The 16581-nt window shown below is 38.7% G+C and overlaps 1 protein-coding gene across 1 annotated transcript in view; it reads right to left on the reverse strand.

Moving 5' to 3' along the window:
• Positions 1 to 16581, reverse strand: part of Tsp68C (Tetraspanin 68C) — a 50071-nt gene that overhangs the window by 24256 nt on the left and 9234 nt on the right. The window contains exons 2-4 of the mRNA XM_083129534.1: positions 11645 to 11891; positions 9595 to 9673; positions 2359 to 2571 (exon numbers count right to left, since the gene is read on the reverse strand). Coding sequence (XP_082985660.1) covers positions 2359 to 2571; positions 9595 to 9654 — 273 coding nt within the window. The 5' untranslated portion in view covers positions 9655 to 9673; positions 11645 to 11891. The remainder of the gene's footprint in view (positions 1 to 2358; positions 2572 to 9594; positions 9674 to 11644; positions 11892 to 16581) is intronic.

A 16581-nucleotide genomic window follows, 5' to 3' on the forward strand; every position in this document is an offset into this window, starting at 1 on the left:
AAGTACCCATGTTTAACCATTTCTTCTTTAAATCCAGTGAAATCCAGCTTTTGCTTCATGTGTTTTGTGAAATATATAATTTTTGGTTGACTTTCATTTTCCAGGGGGGGGGGGGCTACGGCCCCCGTTCTTTTTCCTATTTGTTGTTAAGTGTCTATTTCGAAAGCAACTGCATTTTGCTTATTTTGTATTTTCGGTACTTTTGTGCTTTGAGTTTTTAGTGCCTATCGATACTCATCCTGGTTATAAGTAGATCTCGTATTTTATGTTTTTAACCTATTTTTTTCCTTTACAGCTATGTAAGAAATAATAAGTTATGTCAGTGATTCGTTAAAAAACACAACAACTGATGAAGCTTTATAGTGGCTAAAAAAAACTATTTTGCTTGTTAGAACCTATTTCAGGTTTATGTGCCTAAATCAAACTTTTTTTTAGGAATTGATGTATTTTTAAAGGTTTTACAAGATTTTTATGTCACACAGAGACATTTGCTTTGTTTGATCACCTAAAATTCAATGACGAATGGTATGAAACGTACTCTCTGTCGATTTCCCTTCCTCCAAGTCCATGGTAATTTTTCAAAGCCCTAAACAAAGCAAAATGTCTGGTGCCAATGTTACCTGTACAATCCAAAGTGGTGTGATCTGTGTGGTCTTGCTCACTTCGGTGCTTTGTGGCATTCACGCCTTGTAAACTAACATTTCAGCATTCAAGTTTGCAACACTGACTGTTTTTGTTGAAATATTATTTTCAGCATATAAGATGATCCTCACAGACAAAATTGCGGAGTTTGACTGTGGATAACATGAAAAAAAAATGTTACCTAACTATACGGCGAAGAGTGTATTTTAATTACAAATTTCCAATGGTAAGTTCTGCCATCGCCGTAGGGTTAGGCAACACACATAACGTTATGCAAGATAGTGCGTGTTTCAGGATATAGGTGTCCCATTTTCATTGCTGGCGACTATACCTAATTAGTATTTTTCAGGAGTTTTGAACTATTTTAAGTTTTTTTGAACCTACTACAGGATTTTTCGAGCCTAACAGGATTTTTAGGACCTATTTTAGGATTTTTAGAGCCTATTTTAGGGTTCTTCGAACCTATTTTAGGATTTTAGAGCCTATTTTAGGGTTCTTCGAACCTATTTTAGGATTTTTAGAGCCTATTTTAGGGTTCTTCGAACCTATTTTAGGATTTTTAGAGCCTATTTTAGGGTTTTCCGAACCTATTTTAGGATTTTTAGAGCCTATTTTAGGGTTTTCCGAACCTATTTTAGGATTTTTAGAGCCTATTTTAGGGTTTTCCGAACCTATTTTAGGATTTTTAGAGCCTATTTTAGGGTTTTTCGAACCTATTTTAGGATTTTAGAGCCTATTTTAGGGTTTTCCGAACCTATTTTAGGATTTTTAGAGCCTATTTTAGGGTTTTCCGAACCTATTTTAGGATTTTTAGAGCCTATTTTAGGGTTTTCCGAACCTATTTTAGGATTTTTAGAGCCTATTTTAGGGTTTTCCGAACCTATTTTAGGAATTTTAGAGCCTATTTTAGGGTTTTCCGAACCTATTTTAGGATTTTTAGAGCCTATTTTAGGGTTTTCCGAACCTATTTTAGGATTTTTAGAGCCTATTTTAGGGTTTTCCGAACCTATTTTAGGATTTTTAGAGCCTATTTTAGGGTTTTCCGAACCTATTTTAGGATTTTTAGAGCCTATTTTAGGAACCCAAAGGCACACTTTTTAGAACCTAAAAATCCGAGGTCTAGTAATAAGCCTTTATCCTCCCTTACTACCCTAATAACGATGTGACCACGGATAGTGTAAATAACATAGGACACTGACTGATTGATTGATTTCATGTTTTAAGTCCACTTTATGCACAGTAAGGCTAATCGGGACTGGATGTACAGTTTAAAGTGGCATCCGAACCACAATGCCTCCACTGGGTATCGAACCCTTGACCCCTTGATTATTACAAGGCGACGACGCTACCACTGCGCCATCGGGGAAGCCACCATAGGACACTGAAAAGTATCATATAACAAACAACATTTTTTTATTAAATATTCTGACAACAGTCAGTAATCCAGTTGTGAGAATTATCTAGGTGTTAGAATGAAGCATTTTGTTTTCTTAAACGCGGGGATTTCATTTCTAAAATAAAATATAACAACAGGCAAATGAATTGGTGGGCTAGAGCCCCACAGGCCCATATAAGTTTGCGCCACTGGTGGTAACCTTGTATCGAGTAGCTCCATGTCTCAACGAGCAAATTGTTACTGAGAAAAGTTGATGTCCTATACGTACTGTGAAAGAGTCAGTGTTGTTCGGAGACACCCTGTAGGCTGTTCACACTTACCAGTCCCAGCACCCATCTGTTCTCCTGGCAGGCCCCGCAGCATCCGATACAACCGATCCCTGCGAAAAGCAACCCGACCGCCACAAGGCCAAGAGCAAGGTAGTAAAAAAGAGGGTTCGGGGCGTCTTCTGCATTGAGTAGCCGGGACAGCAGAACTCGAGGCGTGTCTGACAGAAGAAGGACGCCCAACACCAGCAGCGCCACGCCTGACAGCTGCGGAGGAAACAAGATAATCTCATTATTGAATAGTTCTTATCTAATTAATGCATCGTAAAAGTAGGAAATGAAAAAAATATACATATCACTTAACCTAATTGGTGTTACTTTTGATTGATGGATTTGAAATATATTTATGGGTGCCTCCTTGCGTATGGCCATTTTGCATGCTTCTAAGTATACGATGGAAAATGTCACATAGTGATTTTGTTGTTTCAACTTCAAACCGTATGTCCAGTCCCGATTAGCCTATCTTTGCATAAAGTGGACCTAAAAACTGAAAACTGCCTCGTTCTCGGTCCTGTCTCGATGTGTAAACATCCATGGAAGTCCGCAGGAATTTTTCCAAGGAGGGACAAGGAAGGTATTTTTTTAAGGGGGACAAACAAGTCACATTTTCCACAAAAATAGTGTTGTTCCCTAAAAAAAATTGCTTAAATTTGAATTTATGGTGTTCATGCAATAATTAACACATATTATTGTATCTAAAATGAAATTATATGTGAATGGCTTATTGCAGAAAGGGACCTGAGTCACTTTTGCACAATTCTGAGAAAAACAAGAAAAATTGTATAATATTGATAGCGTAAGAAAGAAATGTTCCGTTGTTGGCTCAATATTCAGCATAAAGAAAAGTTAATTTTGCAACCCTCAATGCGCCCCCCTGCAGTATGCTGCTAGAGACAGTGGAGATGAAAAGGTTGTGACTCCGGTACCTTTCTGCAATAAAAGTGGAAACTTTAAGAAATAAGACGAGAAATATCCTACAAACGCCCGTTTGTCGTTGCCACATAAGCTAGGTTAGGTTAGGTCATGTTATATATGCCACAGAAAATTATAGATTCATCAATGAATGACAGTGTACTGCAATTTCTCGACTTTATTGTCAATGTTTGAAGTACAATAATGTACGAGCTCGTACATGCATGTGTTACTCTACATCTGAGTCTGTTTCATTGGCGAGTGTAAAGGGAAACTTATGAATATCTTCATAAAATCCTCTGACGTCGTCTGGTACATACGACAAGGCAGTTCGTATGTCCTTCAATTTAGTAAGCTTGATAGGCATACGTGAAACTGGGAACGTACGTGGCGTAGGAATTACAATTCTTGCACCTTTGGGCAGATAGAAGATGTGAGACGTCAAACCTTTGATGACTTCGGAAACCTTGACAGTACCCTTATGTTCAACACAGTATTCAAAGTAATGATACTTGGAAATCTGAAAATACTGCCTATTCTTGTAGGAACACATGGTAGTTTCCACAGATGCCACTTTTTTGTAGACATGAGGCCACCACGTTGCGAGATCAATAATGTTACTGGTGTCAATAAGTTTGTCAGTATTTTTACCGCCCGAGTTGCATCACAGCTTAGCGTACACAGTTCGTACAACGTATAAATACGGCTAAGTTTATTGCAGAAAAGGACCCGAGTCAGTGACTCAGGTACCTTTCTGCATTAAAGTACACTTTTCACTGTGCATTTTCTTGGCTATAGCCTCGTGTGACTGACGTCCTTTCTGCACTAAAAGATGTGTCTGTAACTAGGAAAATCAAAAATACAATTAACTCCGATACCTCAAAAATGTGACTCAGGTCCCTTTCTGCAATAAGCCATTCATGTGTGAAATATATAATTTTTGGTTGACTTTCATTTTCCAGGGGGGGCTACGGCTCCCCCTTGCCCCCCCCTTCCGGATGCCCATGTAAACATCCGTTTTTTCTAGGACTGAGCCGATACCACTTTCAACCGATACCGATGCTCTTACCGATACCAATACTTGAAAATTGCAATAATTAAAATTTGTTCAACATATTGTTCAACATGGTTGTGTAAATATTCTGCTCCAATTACATGCGATAATTTACCAAGAAATTTGCTTCAGAATATTAAAATAGATGTTATGTAATCATAAAATACAATTTTTCGTGCAAAATTGATGCAAAATAAAAATAAAGTTTGAATTTTGCATAATTTCCAGGATAAATTACACTCCGCTAAAGTGTCGCGCGGCATTTTTGCGGATCTGTGAAAGACCAATATGCCGGGAAAGTATCGGCCGGTATCGGTATATGAATTCCAACCGATACCGATACATCGGCATCGGCTCAGCCCTAGTTTTTTTCTCGTCTAGGTGCCTGCTCGAGTCTCGAAACTTATGCAAACGACGTGTACAGTGTCTCTCAAAAGTTTTAGGACAACGACATTTTAAACTAGGCAACCCAATTTACACAAGGCGTTGGTGGGTTGCGTGTAGAGCTAGGCTCAATTTCAGGGTTGCCACATGCACAATAGATATTTATAAAATACGCGAAAGAAATAAAAACAAGTATTATTGTATAAAAGTATTAAAAATATCACTATTATATTGCATGTGACAAAATTCCTTCTCAAAGAAAAAAATAGGATTTCTAGTATTTCATCGCTGATGAGTCTACAGAAAGGAAAAGAGGTGAGAGAAAACGAGAGGTGACAAAGGACAGGAGAAAGAGAAAGCGAAAGGAGAAGACGAAAAGTAGAGGAGAGAAGAAAGAGAGGATAGACGAGGGGAGGAGATGTAGTGAGGAGAATGGAAAAAGATTCTAGGAGAGATGAGCAAAGAAGAAAAAAGAGAAGAAAAACGAGATGAGAGAAGATGAGACGAGAAGAGGGGAGTGGAGAGTAGAGTAAAGGAGAGAAAAAGAGAAGAACGAAAAGAGGAGGAGAAAAGTGCAGTCGAGTCGGAAATCTAAGACAGGAGAGGAGATACGAGGAGTGGAGATAAGTGGGATGGAGTTGGTGTTTTAAGTCCACTTTATGCACAGTATGGCTAACCGGGACTGGACATACAGTTTAAAGTGGGATCCGAACCACTTGTGCCTCCACCGGGTATCGAACCCGGGACCCCTTGATTACAAGGCAACGATGCTACCACTGCGCCATGGGGGAGGCCCGAGTGGGATGGAGATAAGATGCTTGAAAAGTAGGGAAGGCGATATGAGATAAAAGCAGAGCGGAAGGAGGGGAGAGAAGAAGGAGAAGAGAAAAATAGAAGGGACTGAAGAGAAGAGGTAGTTGCAGAAAATATCGTCTCAGCGTCAAAAATTGATGCATTGCTCAAATTGTCGACATGAAACATTCAATAACATTTTGAAATGTATTGAGAATGTATTAGATCGGTGCGAAATGCCTTTTGGCTTAGTTCAGAGCAAGATAAAATCTTCCATGTAAGATCTTTGATTTTACCTGCGATTATACCACTAAAAGCATGAATGTAATTTTAATATTTATAAGAATTATCCAATTTTTGTCCAAATCTCGGTTCGCTGAAATGGAGATTTTGTAATTTAATATTTCCCCTCCCCCATCGTTAATTCCAAACTGAATTATTCCGTTTCACACGGCGTGGACAATGAACACAATAGGATAGGTCTAAAACTTACGAAAATTTTCTGCCACCGGAAGGGTTTGAACCTACGACCATCAGATTGACAGTCCTGAACGGTAAACACTACCCTACAAGCTTTCGCTCCTGAAAGTAAGTAGAAGGAGCTGGCCAATGTGAAATGTAGATGCAACTCTCTCCCTACATGTAATGTGCATATAATACTTGTTTGTAACAAAGGAAACGAAGGTAGTACGACTCGGCGAAAACATTTAATGGAGAATTGCACATGATGAGAACTTTTCATTCGATATTTGTGGAGGTATCCTTGCATTGAACTCGAGTGGGAAAAGGGGTAAAATTAGTATGTCCCGAATTGCACATATATAAATAGTTATTTCATTAATATTTTTCAATGTCTTTGAAGCAGTACACAGTTATAGTTAGAGTAACATAATTCACGATCTTATACATAAAAATGTCCCTTTGAACGTGTGTCATATCATTTATTTGTTTATTTTTTTATAAATTCCATATGCAGAACAATGTAGCCACTATACACTGCTATTACAAATAATGTTATCATGCTCTTGTTTATAATAAAAGGAGAATTAAAAAAAATACCTCCTAAGGAGGATCGAACCTGGGACTGCAATCAATGCTTTCAAGAACTCTAACCAATACACTACGCCTTTTGTTTCCCTTGGAGCAACAGTTTTTAATTATTCTGTCGCGTCAATATTGTAAACGTTATCCTGCAAAAAGAAGTGCAATACTCTGTTATAGCTCTGTACTTCTAGAATTACTCTATACACATGCATTTGAAATTTAACTCTGAATTTATTTCTTCGTTGTTAATATATCTAACCTTGTGAATATATTTTATTTGTAATTTTATAACGGTTACATGAACATCTACGAAATTTGTTCTTTATAATAACCTCCGGTTGACCAAGTTGCCAATATAAAGAAATGGAATATAGATTGTCTTCGAGCTTACATTGTTAAAAAGGAGCGGATACACGTATTACTATCCCAATACTTATTCAATAAGGTTTCTTGTTTGTCAGAAATTATCACTTAAACTATTGCATGTTGAGCTAGTGTCCACCTACCCGCCTCTGATGAAATCTATCATTCTTCAGATTCTCTTTAAAATTTGACTTTGGTCACTTGTTCAAAATTAAATTAAAATTCAAAATTAAAGTAAATGTTCAACTACATGTATACCCAACGACATTTGCAATATTGGAGGGATAGAATACTTAAAAATTGTTGTTTCAATCAAAGGTAAGGGCGTGGTGTAGTGGTTAGAGTTCTTGGAAGCATTGAATGCAGTCCCAGGTTCGATCCTCCTTAGGAGGTATTTTTTTAATTCTCCTTTTATTATAAACAAGAGCATGATAACATTATTTGTAATAGCAGTGTATAGTGGCTACATTGTTCTGCATATGGAATTTATAAAAAAATAAACAAATAAATGATATGACACACGTTCAAAGGGACATTTTTATGTATAAGATCGTGAATTATGTTACTCTAACTATAACTGTGTACTGCTTCAAAGACATTGAAAAATATTAATGAAATAACTATTTATATATGTGCAATTCGGGACATACTAATTTTACCCCTTTTCCCACTCGAGTTCAATGCAAGGGTACCTCCACAAATATCGAATGAAAAGTTCTCATCATGTGCAATTCCCCATTAAATGTTTTCGCCGAGTCGTACTACCTTCGTTTCCTTTGTTACAAACAAGTATTATTTGCAAATTACATGTAGGGGGAGAGTTGCATCTACATTTCACATTGGCCAGCTCCTTCTACTTACTTTCAGGAGCGAAAGCTTGTAGGGTAGTGTTTACCGTTCAGGACTGTCAATCTGATGGTCGTAGGTTCAAACCCTTCCGGTGGCAGAAAATTTTCGTGTTTTAGACCTATCCCATTGTGTTCATTGTCCACGCCGTGTGAAACGGAATAATTCAGTTTGGAATTAACGATGGGGGAGGGGAAATATTAAATTACAAAATCTCCATTTCAGCGAACCGAGATTTGGACAAAAATTGGATAATTCTTATAAATATTAAAATTACATTCATGCTTTTAGTGGTATAATCGCAGGTAAAATCAAAGATCTTACATGGAAGATTTTATCTTGCTCTGAACTAAGCCAAAAGGCATTTCGCACCGATCTAATTCATTCTCAATACATTTCAAAATGTTATTGAATGTTTCATGTCGACAATTTGAGCAATGCATCAATTTTTGACGCTGAGACGATATTTTCTGCAACTACCTCTTCTCCTCAGTCCCTTCTATTTTTCTCTTCTCCTTCTTCTCTCCCTCCTTCCGCTCTGCTTTTATCTCATATCGCCTTCCCTACTTTTCAAGCATCTTATCTCCATCCCACTCATCTCCACTCCTCGTATCTCCTCTCCTGTCTTAGATTTCCGACTCGACTGCACTTTTCTCCTCCTCTTTTCGTTCTTCTCTTTTTCTCTCCTTTACTCTACTCTCCACTCCCCTCTTCTCGTCTCATCTTCTCTCATCTCGTTTTTCTTCTCTTTTTTCTTCTTTGCTCATCTCTCCTAGAATCTTTTTCCATTCTCCTCACTACATCTCCTCCCCTCGTCTATCCTCTCTTTCTTCTCTCCTCTACTTTTCGTCTTCTCCTTTCGCTTTCTCTTTCTCCTGTCCTTTGTCACCTCTCGTTTTCTCTCACCTCTTTTCCTTTCTGTAGACTCATCAGCGATGAAATACTAGAAATCCTATTTTTTTCTTTGAGAAGGAATTTTGTCACATGCAATATAATAGTGATATTTTTAATACTTTTATACAATAATACTTGTTTTTATTTCTTTCGCGTATTTTATAAATATCTATTGTGCATGTGGCAACCCTGAAATTGAGCCTAGCTCTACACGCAACCCACCAACGCCTTGTGTAAATTGGGTTGCCTAGTTTAAAATGTCGTTGTCCTAAAACTTTTGAGAGACTCTGTACAGTCGATAAGTGGATTTTAATAGCAAATTTTCACCGCCCTAACCGTAGACACCGCCGTAGAGTTAGGCCACACACATAACGCCTTGCAAGGAATCTAGTATTTCAAGATCTGTGTGTCCAATTATTATTGCCAGTGACTGTACGACGACCAAACTTTCGCAGCGTGTAGTCATTGCGGCAAACAATTTGTCTTCATTAAGTTTACTTTGTATTTCACGCTTTGTCATATTGTTGACTCAACTCTGTTTCTCGTTGGTTTACTTGCCGGCATTCATAGCAGAGTGGTTAGCTTAGCGCGCCACGAAGCCAGGGGTGCCGGGTTCGAATCCCGGATAGGACTTGGATGTTTGTGTTGTCCGTAAAATGAGAAAACCGAGAATAAACAGAAAACCTGATATGTACGAATGTTGAGAAAAAGTGTGAATGACGGGTGAGACCAACGAATATGGGTATTCCTAAAAATAAAAAAGTGGTTAACACAGTGCGCTACTACACCAAGGGTCCCGGGTTTGAATCCTAGCCTGGGCATGGATGTTTGTGAGTGTCCATTTCAACACATTATCACTCAACGTCATCTTTGCGAATAGACAAAAGTAGCAGGAAAGCGAAGTAAAATATACCAAATCAATCAATCGTCTCTTTACTTACCAGAAACAGTAGATTGAAGCTCATAAGAACGGCCTTCTCCGCTCGTACATCAGACTTCATGGCAACCGGTAGCTGCTGTCTGAAAAAACGAAAATCATACATTTGTCAAATAATCTCCAATTGGTCTTAGTGTATGGTTTTCTTTTAAAAGTAAATGCCCGCTCTGCATGGTGCATTGGGTCATTTCAAATCTAAACGCACGCCCATGAAAATAGGCGGCTTGGTAGAATTGCACTGGTGCCACATATGGGAAAAGCAAAGCGAAGGCGGGACAAAAGTCGCTGGTTCCCGCGTACTGCGTACTGCGTTGCCTAGTTCGAGCGTCAGACCGACCTCTCTGTGAGGGGCATTTTAGTGTCATCCCTGACCTTTCGAGCATGTATCACATGGATTACAAAGACCAACTCTACAACGAGATCTTTCATTCTCTCAAACCTCCGAACACACGGGTCTGTGCTCCGACGTGGCAAGAACACGAACTTCTGCCACCCGCCTAATTTCATGGCCGTGCTTTTAGACAGCTGAATTTGTGTAATCACTTGTAAAGATAACGGCGTCCAAACTGTCCATTGCAGGGGCGTTGCAATTGGAAGGGTGAATGTGGGCTCTGGTCCACCTTTCTATCCACGTAACCACCAAACGTGAGAAAATTTGTGAGCCATATACACATAGTAGAGCAAGAAACACACACATGCACACCATGGTTTGCAAGATTTTAAAATCTAGAAACTGGCAAGGCTCCTCATTTCAGGAACCCTCTCATTTTGCGATCTACATAGTTGTCATCTATGGGGCCCAGTACATACTTCGGAATTTCAGTGAGCTGGGTCTACACACTTTCCCGTTTGTGTTGCCATCTGGAATGTTTAATGGGAACTCATTCACACACTGTTTGTGAAAATTTCCCGCTATTTTCATGATTAACTAAAAATTATAGCGGTTCATTGTTTCATAATTTTCTGCTGGATCTTAGATTTTTTGGTGGGGGGGGGGGGGGAGCAAGGAAAGTTTTCCAGAGAGCCGATTTGGTTTCCCGGTGCAAATGTGTGTACTCTAGCGAAGTTCCCCGAAATGACCAATCTGCCAATGCTCCCGTACACGCACAAGAGGGATAGATACAGAAAGAAAAGAATGAGACAGAAATAGAAAGTAACACAGGACAGGAGGGAAGAAAGAAATATAGAAAGGCAAACAGAAAACAGAGGAAGGAAGGGACAAAGAGAGAGAGAGAGAGAGAGAGAAACAGAGAAGAGTAGAAAGAATGATATAAACAAAGACAGAGAGAAGCAAGAAATAAAAACAGAAAAACACAGGAAACTGAAGGAGACCCTCCCAGATGGTGTCGTTTCATCGTCATCGCCTGGTAATCAAAGGTTCCCTGCTTCGATCACTGGTGGTTTGATTTGATTTTTGTTATTTAGTGTATCTTTTTGCCACTTTTGCAAACTGTAGGTCCATCCTTGAGTCCCGGAAGGTATTTGGCGACGCCACTGTACGCATGATTAAACTTAACGATAATCTGACGAAACAGTACACTACGGTACAAAACAAAAAACACTGTTGAAGTGCACTCCACAGGGTGAGTCAAAAGTCAGGTTACATAGGAAATTTTCCTTGTCTCTTTTCAGATCACTGCGAGTGAATGAAGGAAATGCTAACAAAAGACGAAAGGGTCGCTCGTCTGCTCAGTTAAGATTCAGAACATCCAGCATCTGAAGGAACGCATTGTGTAATGTGCAGACATGATTATGCTGGACGTTCTGCAAAAGGTTCTGGAGAACTAGAATCGTCGCTTGCACAAATGCATTGATGTTCAAGGTACACACCTTGAAGATATAGCTACTATAAATCCCTATGTAACCTGACTTTTGACTCACCCTGTATACATAATTATTTACACATCAACACACGCCAATTTGCACACCACATTTAGAACTCTTATTAGAGTGCGTTTTCTCCATTCTTTTTTTGGGTCACAATCACAACGTCAGTTTACTTGTCGACTTCACCCATTTGCAGACACTTATTTACATAATCAGAGTTAACTCACCCGAAGAGTCACACGATGACCATCGAACCTTGTTTCCGATGCCTAGTGAAGCATGGAGGCGAGTCTAGAGGTTTCCCCCCTAACAGGAATACGTAATGTTCTGTTGTGTTGCGTTATCGCAAAATTAGTCCATCCACAGGTGGTGAAACGCTGGAGCAGAAATTCACGTTGACTGTGGGCTGAAACTGCTTTCGATCACAAAACTCAAGGCTCTTAGAGGAGAGTAACAGCTTCAGCGGTCACTGACCTGCAATATTGGAAAATATTTTATAGACTGGATTATCACAGCGTGAAAATAACTGCGAGAATTGTTGGTATTAAACATTTAAAAAAAGCCACGCCTTCTTCAACTTCTTAACAACATTGTTTGATCAATACCATTCTTGTGATTGGTTGCGTACTGTTTGTGATCATTACACACGAACTGTGCAAGGGGAAACTCAAACACCACCCCCACAAGTTGTTCCACAATATACCACGTGTGTATTGATTGAGCTGCTGGCCAGAACTCTTGTTAATGTCGCCCTCAACCTGACAAGTAAACAGATTTTTATCTGGAAAACAGTTTTTCATTGACTAGAGCTTTTTTCAAAGCTTCCCGCGTGTCACGTGAGAGAAGAAGGAAAACCATATCAGAAGTACTTCCTGCATTACTCTCTTTCGAGGCCATGATTAATGCTTTTCTGGGATGTGACACGTTGTGTCTTGTGACTCAATTTCGATGTCTTTCGGTGTTATGTCCGGTTAATGACCCTTGGAGAAGAGGGTCGGCAAGTTCTCTATGGTTTGTAAAGATGTTGTGCAGCATATCGTGCTTAATGAACATGATCTTAATGTTATGCAAACAAAACGAAAATGAGATTAATTTCTCTGAGCGGGGATTATTGATCATTGTGTAATTATAATTATGATCATTACAATTACTCGTGGTTCTGACTTGCAGTGGTGCGACCGGAGTTGATACAAGGAGTACCTAAACAAATATTGAAAAGCTCACCAGGGTTGACAATATTTTTAAAAAACAAAAGTTTTTTTGTTGTTTTAAACATGTTTTAAACAAGAACCGAAAAAAACATGTTTTAAACAAATAAAACGTTTAAAACATAATGTCAAGAAGACTAATTTTCTAAGAATAATGATTAATAAGGAATCTGTTAATCATCTAAGGATGGACTATGTTCCTATTATAAAGTAAATGCTTGACTAATTTCTTAAAATGCATATTTATGTTAGTCTTAAATCTGGCATGTGGTAGGTTGTTCGAGAAGCTTCAACTAATCCACAGTTGCCAGGTCCCACCGAGTCCACGTTAGCTACTCTGTTTTCTTGTTTTTCTTTCTAATACGGGATATTTTATCATGAATGCAACGGAATATTGACATTAATAACAATGTGCACATCTTGCAGTGTGTTAAGTGAGGAACAAAACGATTTCATCCATGCAGTATTCAATTTTAGAAATGTTTTAAACACCGGTAAAAAGCAACCAATTGGCCAGGTTTTTTAAACGTGACCCACGGGTATTCATCACGATATGTTTCTTTGTTAATTCAACATACATATTAAGCCACTGAACAGATTGCTATGCACAATAAACAGAATGACACGCGTTGAATGAAAAGGCATAGTTAGAAAACACGCAAATAACCACAAACTATCAAACATCAAGTATCAAAATGTGTGTTAAACAAGTCTGAAACAAAAACACTTTCTTTTAAACATTTGTGAAAATACAAAGCCGTGTGTTTTAATCGTTTAAAACAAGTTGTTTAAAACACTTTTGTTTTAAACATGCCAACCCTGAGCTCAACTAAGGTGAAAAGAACGGTGGAAAACTCGCAAACTAAATTGAATAGTCATTTGTTTTCTCATCTCACTGCCCCTTCGCTTATCCCCGAGTGCACCAGTGTTGCCAGACTCACTAATTCATTGACTTTAGTTAGTTGGTAATTTTTAAAATTATGAGCACGTCAGCACATAGGCTACTTGTGCCCGTCACGCAATACGGAGACAAGCCCCTTAACTAAAGCAAAACTGAGGACAGGTCTGGAAAAGTTTCACAGTAAAGTAAATTTGATTTAGGTAAATGTTTCAAATTTCTTAGCAATGTCTCGGACACTAAGCCTCGGTCTCGTCGCGACAAGTCCGATCTTGTTCTCATCTCGATTTTACAGGGCCGCCTCGATACCTAAGTTCGACAAAGTTTAAGTCTACATTATGATCAGATAGGCTAATCGGGACTGGGTCTACAGTTTAAAGCAGTGTCTGAACTAAATCCGAGTAACGAATATCCGGATTGTAAATTATCCGATATCAGTTTCGGATGCATTTTATACATCCGATATCCTTTTCGGATGCAATGGATAATCCGAAAAATTCGAATATCCGGATTATCAGAATATTCAGATATCCGGATAGAAATTATCCGATATCCAGATAAAATTTTATCCGGATTTGACCATCTCTAGTCTGAACCACCGTGCAATATCACTCCACCGGCCGGAGACCGAACACGGAATCCCTTGATTACAAAGCGGAGACGTTTTACCATCTTGGAGCCCCCCTAGTCAAGTCATCCTCATCGTCGCATTTAACCTATAGAGGCAGAAAAGCTACGTAACATAAACGAAACAGAAAAACAATAACGAACATGTTTTAAGGATTTACTTAAAATAAGGGATGCGCGCTCCAACTACAACTCTCATTGACTATGCTTAATCCAAAGTAGTGTTGCCCACGAGACGAGACTTTGGCCTGTCTCGTCTCGTGGAGTCTCGTGGAAATGCTGTCTCGTCTCGAAAATATTCGTTTGTCTCATGACACATGGTCAATCTCGTCTCGTCTCGAATTTTTAAAAGCCTGTCCCGTCTCGTCCCGTGGACAACACTAATCCAAAGCAAACACCGTTGAAAAGGTGACAAAAAAAGACAGCGTTAGGCATTCGCAATGAAGTACCAGGATTACATGTGTGTCCTTCGTTCACGGTTTATAATCACGATGTGCAAATTTTGATCACCTTTGCAACAAACGATTTCGCAAACGTGCAACGTATTCGATGGCATAACCACAAGGATGGATGCGTGGGTAAAATAAATAACTGTGGCACTCGATACTGTATGGTGTGTGTTAATTTCGTAATTGTTCGAAATTAATCGAACTCAGAAAAATCCCCTGGTTAAATACCTAATGTTTCTACAACAGTTATACTCGTACTTTTTTCTGACACTCGCTTGTCGGTTGTAGAAATTGACTTCACAATAAAGAAATTATTTATAGTATTGAACCCGGGTTCCTTTTACAACATCGTTACAACCACGTCATAGCCAGTGGCGTTGCCAGGGGTTGTGCTGGGTGTTATAAGCCCCCTTTAGCTCAGCATCTCCAAAATAAATAACTTTAAGTGCTGGAAAATATGACAAAGTATATGGCAGACTACTAAAAAATACATGTCCCCACATTAAAAAAACATAACAACGGGTCCTAGCCACAAGACTTAAGTAAACATCCCCCACCCATCCCCCCAACACTCCACTCAAAATTTACTCAACATCCTATGTTTAGATATATTTACTTGGGGACGAAAATGAGGAGACACATGATAAAAATATTGGTTTGATTTGATTTGGAATAATTTTACCTCGCTTTTCAGCCACTTTTGGCTAATCGCGAAGATGAATGATGACATGATACAATTGATGAAGGGACTCTCACAAAGAACACCCATGTCCAGGCCGGGATTCGAACCCGGGATCCCTGGTGTCGTAGCGCGCTGTGCTAACAAATCCACCACAGACATCAGCACAATGTAACATTCGTGTGTATGAAGAGAGTTCACCATCCAAACAAAGTGTGATAACGCTTGCTGGAATTATTTCGGCCATCTCACTGAGCTTGTTTTAGACCACGAGTAGGCTAAAGTCGCAATCAAATGTGGCACTTTCGGTTTTGCTTCGCGTACGAACAGTTGTTGTGGTGTGAAGCGAGGGAGGGGTAAGGCAGACATATCCGATGCTTTGTCAGGGACGTCCATTCTCCCTCCCCTCTTTTCCTAAACCTCTAACATGGCAGGAAAACAACCACAAACAGAGGAAATGAAACTGTGCTTCATTCTCTACCTAACGGTCTGTCTCGTCACATTCTCTCTTATTGCATGAATGCTTCCCTTGGTAAACTTTCATGATGTCCTCAAGAATACCTATCATGTGATTATCACATTATTTTTATTATTTCCACATTGAAACACTGAATTGCAGTGGCGTCTCGTGGCCTCAAATTTGGCCGGGGCTTATTTTTTAAAGAATTTAAAATATAATGACAATTCACATGAATTACAAAAAATAGGTATTTTTTCTTCTAGACTACAAAACTGTACTTACTTTTTTGAAAAAATTTAAAATGTAATGACAAATTACATGAATTACAAAAAAACGGGTATTTATCTTCTAAACTACAAAACTGGACTTATTTTTTAAAAGAATTTAAAATATAATGACAATTCACATGATTACAAAAGAAACAGGTATTGTTGTGAAACATACCTTTCTACGAACGTTGACTCCTGTTCTTCTGCTCAGCAAATTTTGTTATTACTTTTTCGTTGAAGCCCTCTATGTTTGAAATGTATTCTATCTCTATTGTAAGCAAGTGCCAAGGCATTTGGTCTGTCTTGTCCCATTGCATTTCTTAAGCAGGTTTTAATACGCTTCAATGTGCTGAAACATCGTTCAGATTCAGCTGTTGCCACTGGAGTTATTAAAAATATGTTTGTCATTTTTACTGTTTTTGAAAAGGTACCCTCTAAATAATTTTAAATAAAAAATGAATGCAATCTACTGATAGAGTTTATGTTTTTCAACTCTTCTCTACAATAAAGAACACGAAGTTACCTCTTCTATGAAGGGATAATAAAGCTGGGAAGATGCCTCTGTTTAAAGATT

The sequence above is a fragment of the Lepisma saccharinum genome, chromosome 10 (genome assembly GCF_977018435.1).
Source record: "Lepisma saccharinum chromosome 10, izLepSacc3.1, whole genome shotgun sequence".
Taxonomy (NCBI): Eukaryota; Metazoa; Arthropoda; class Insecta; order Zygentoma; family Lepismatidae; genus Lepisma; species Lepisma saccharinum.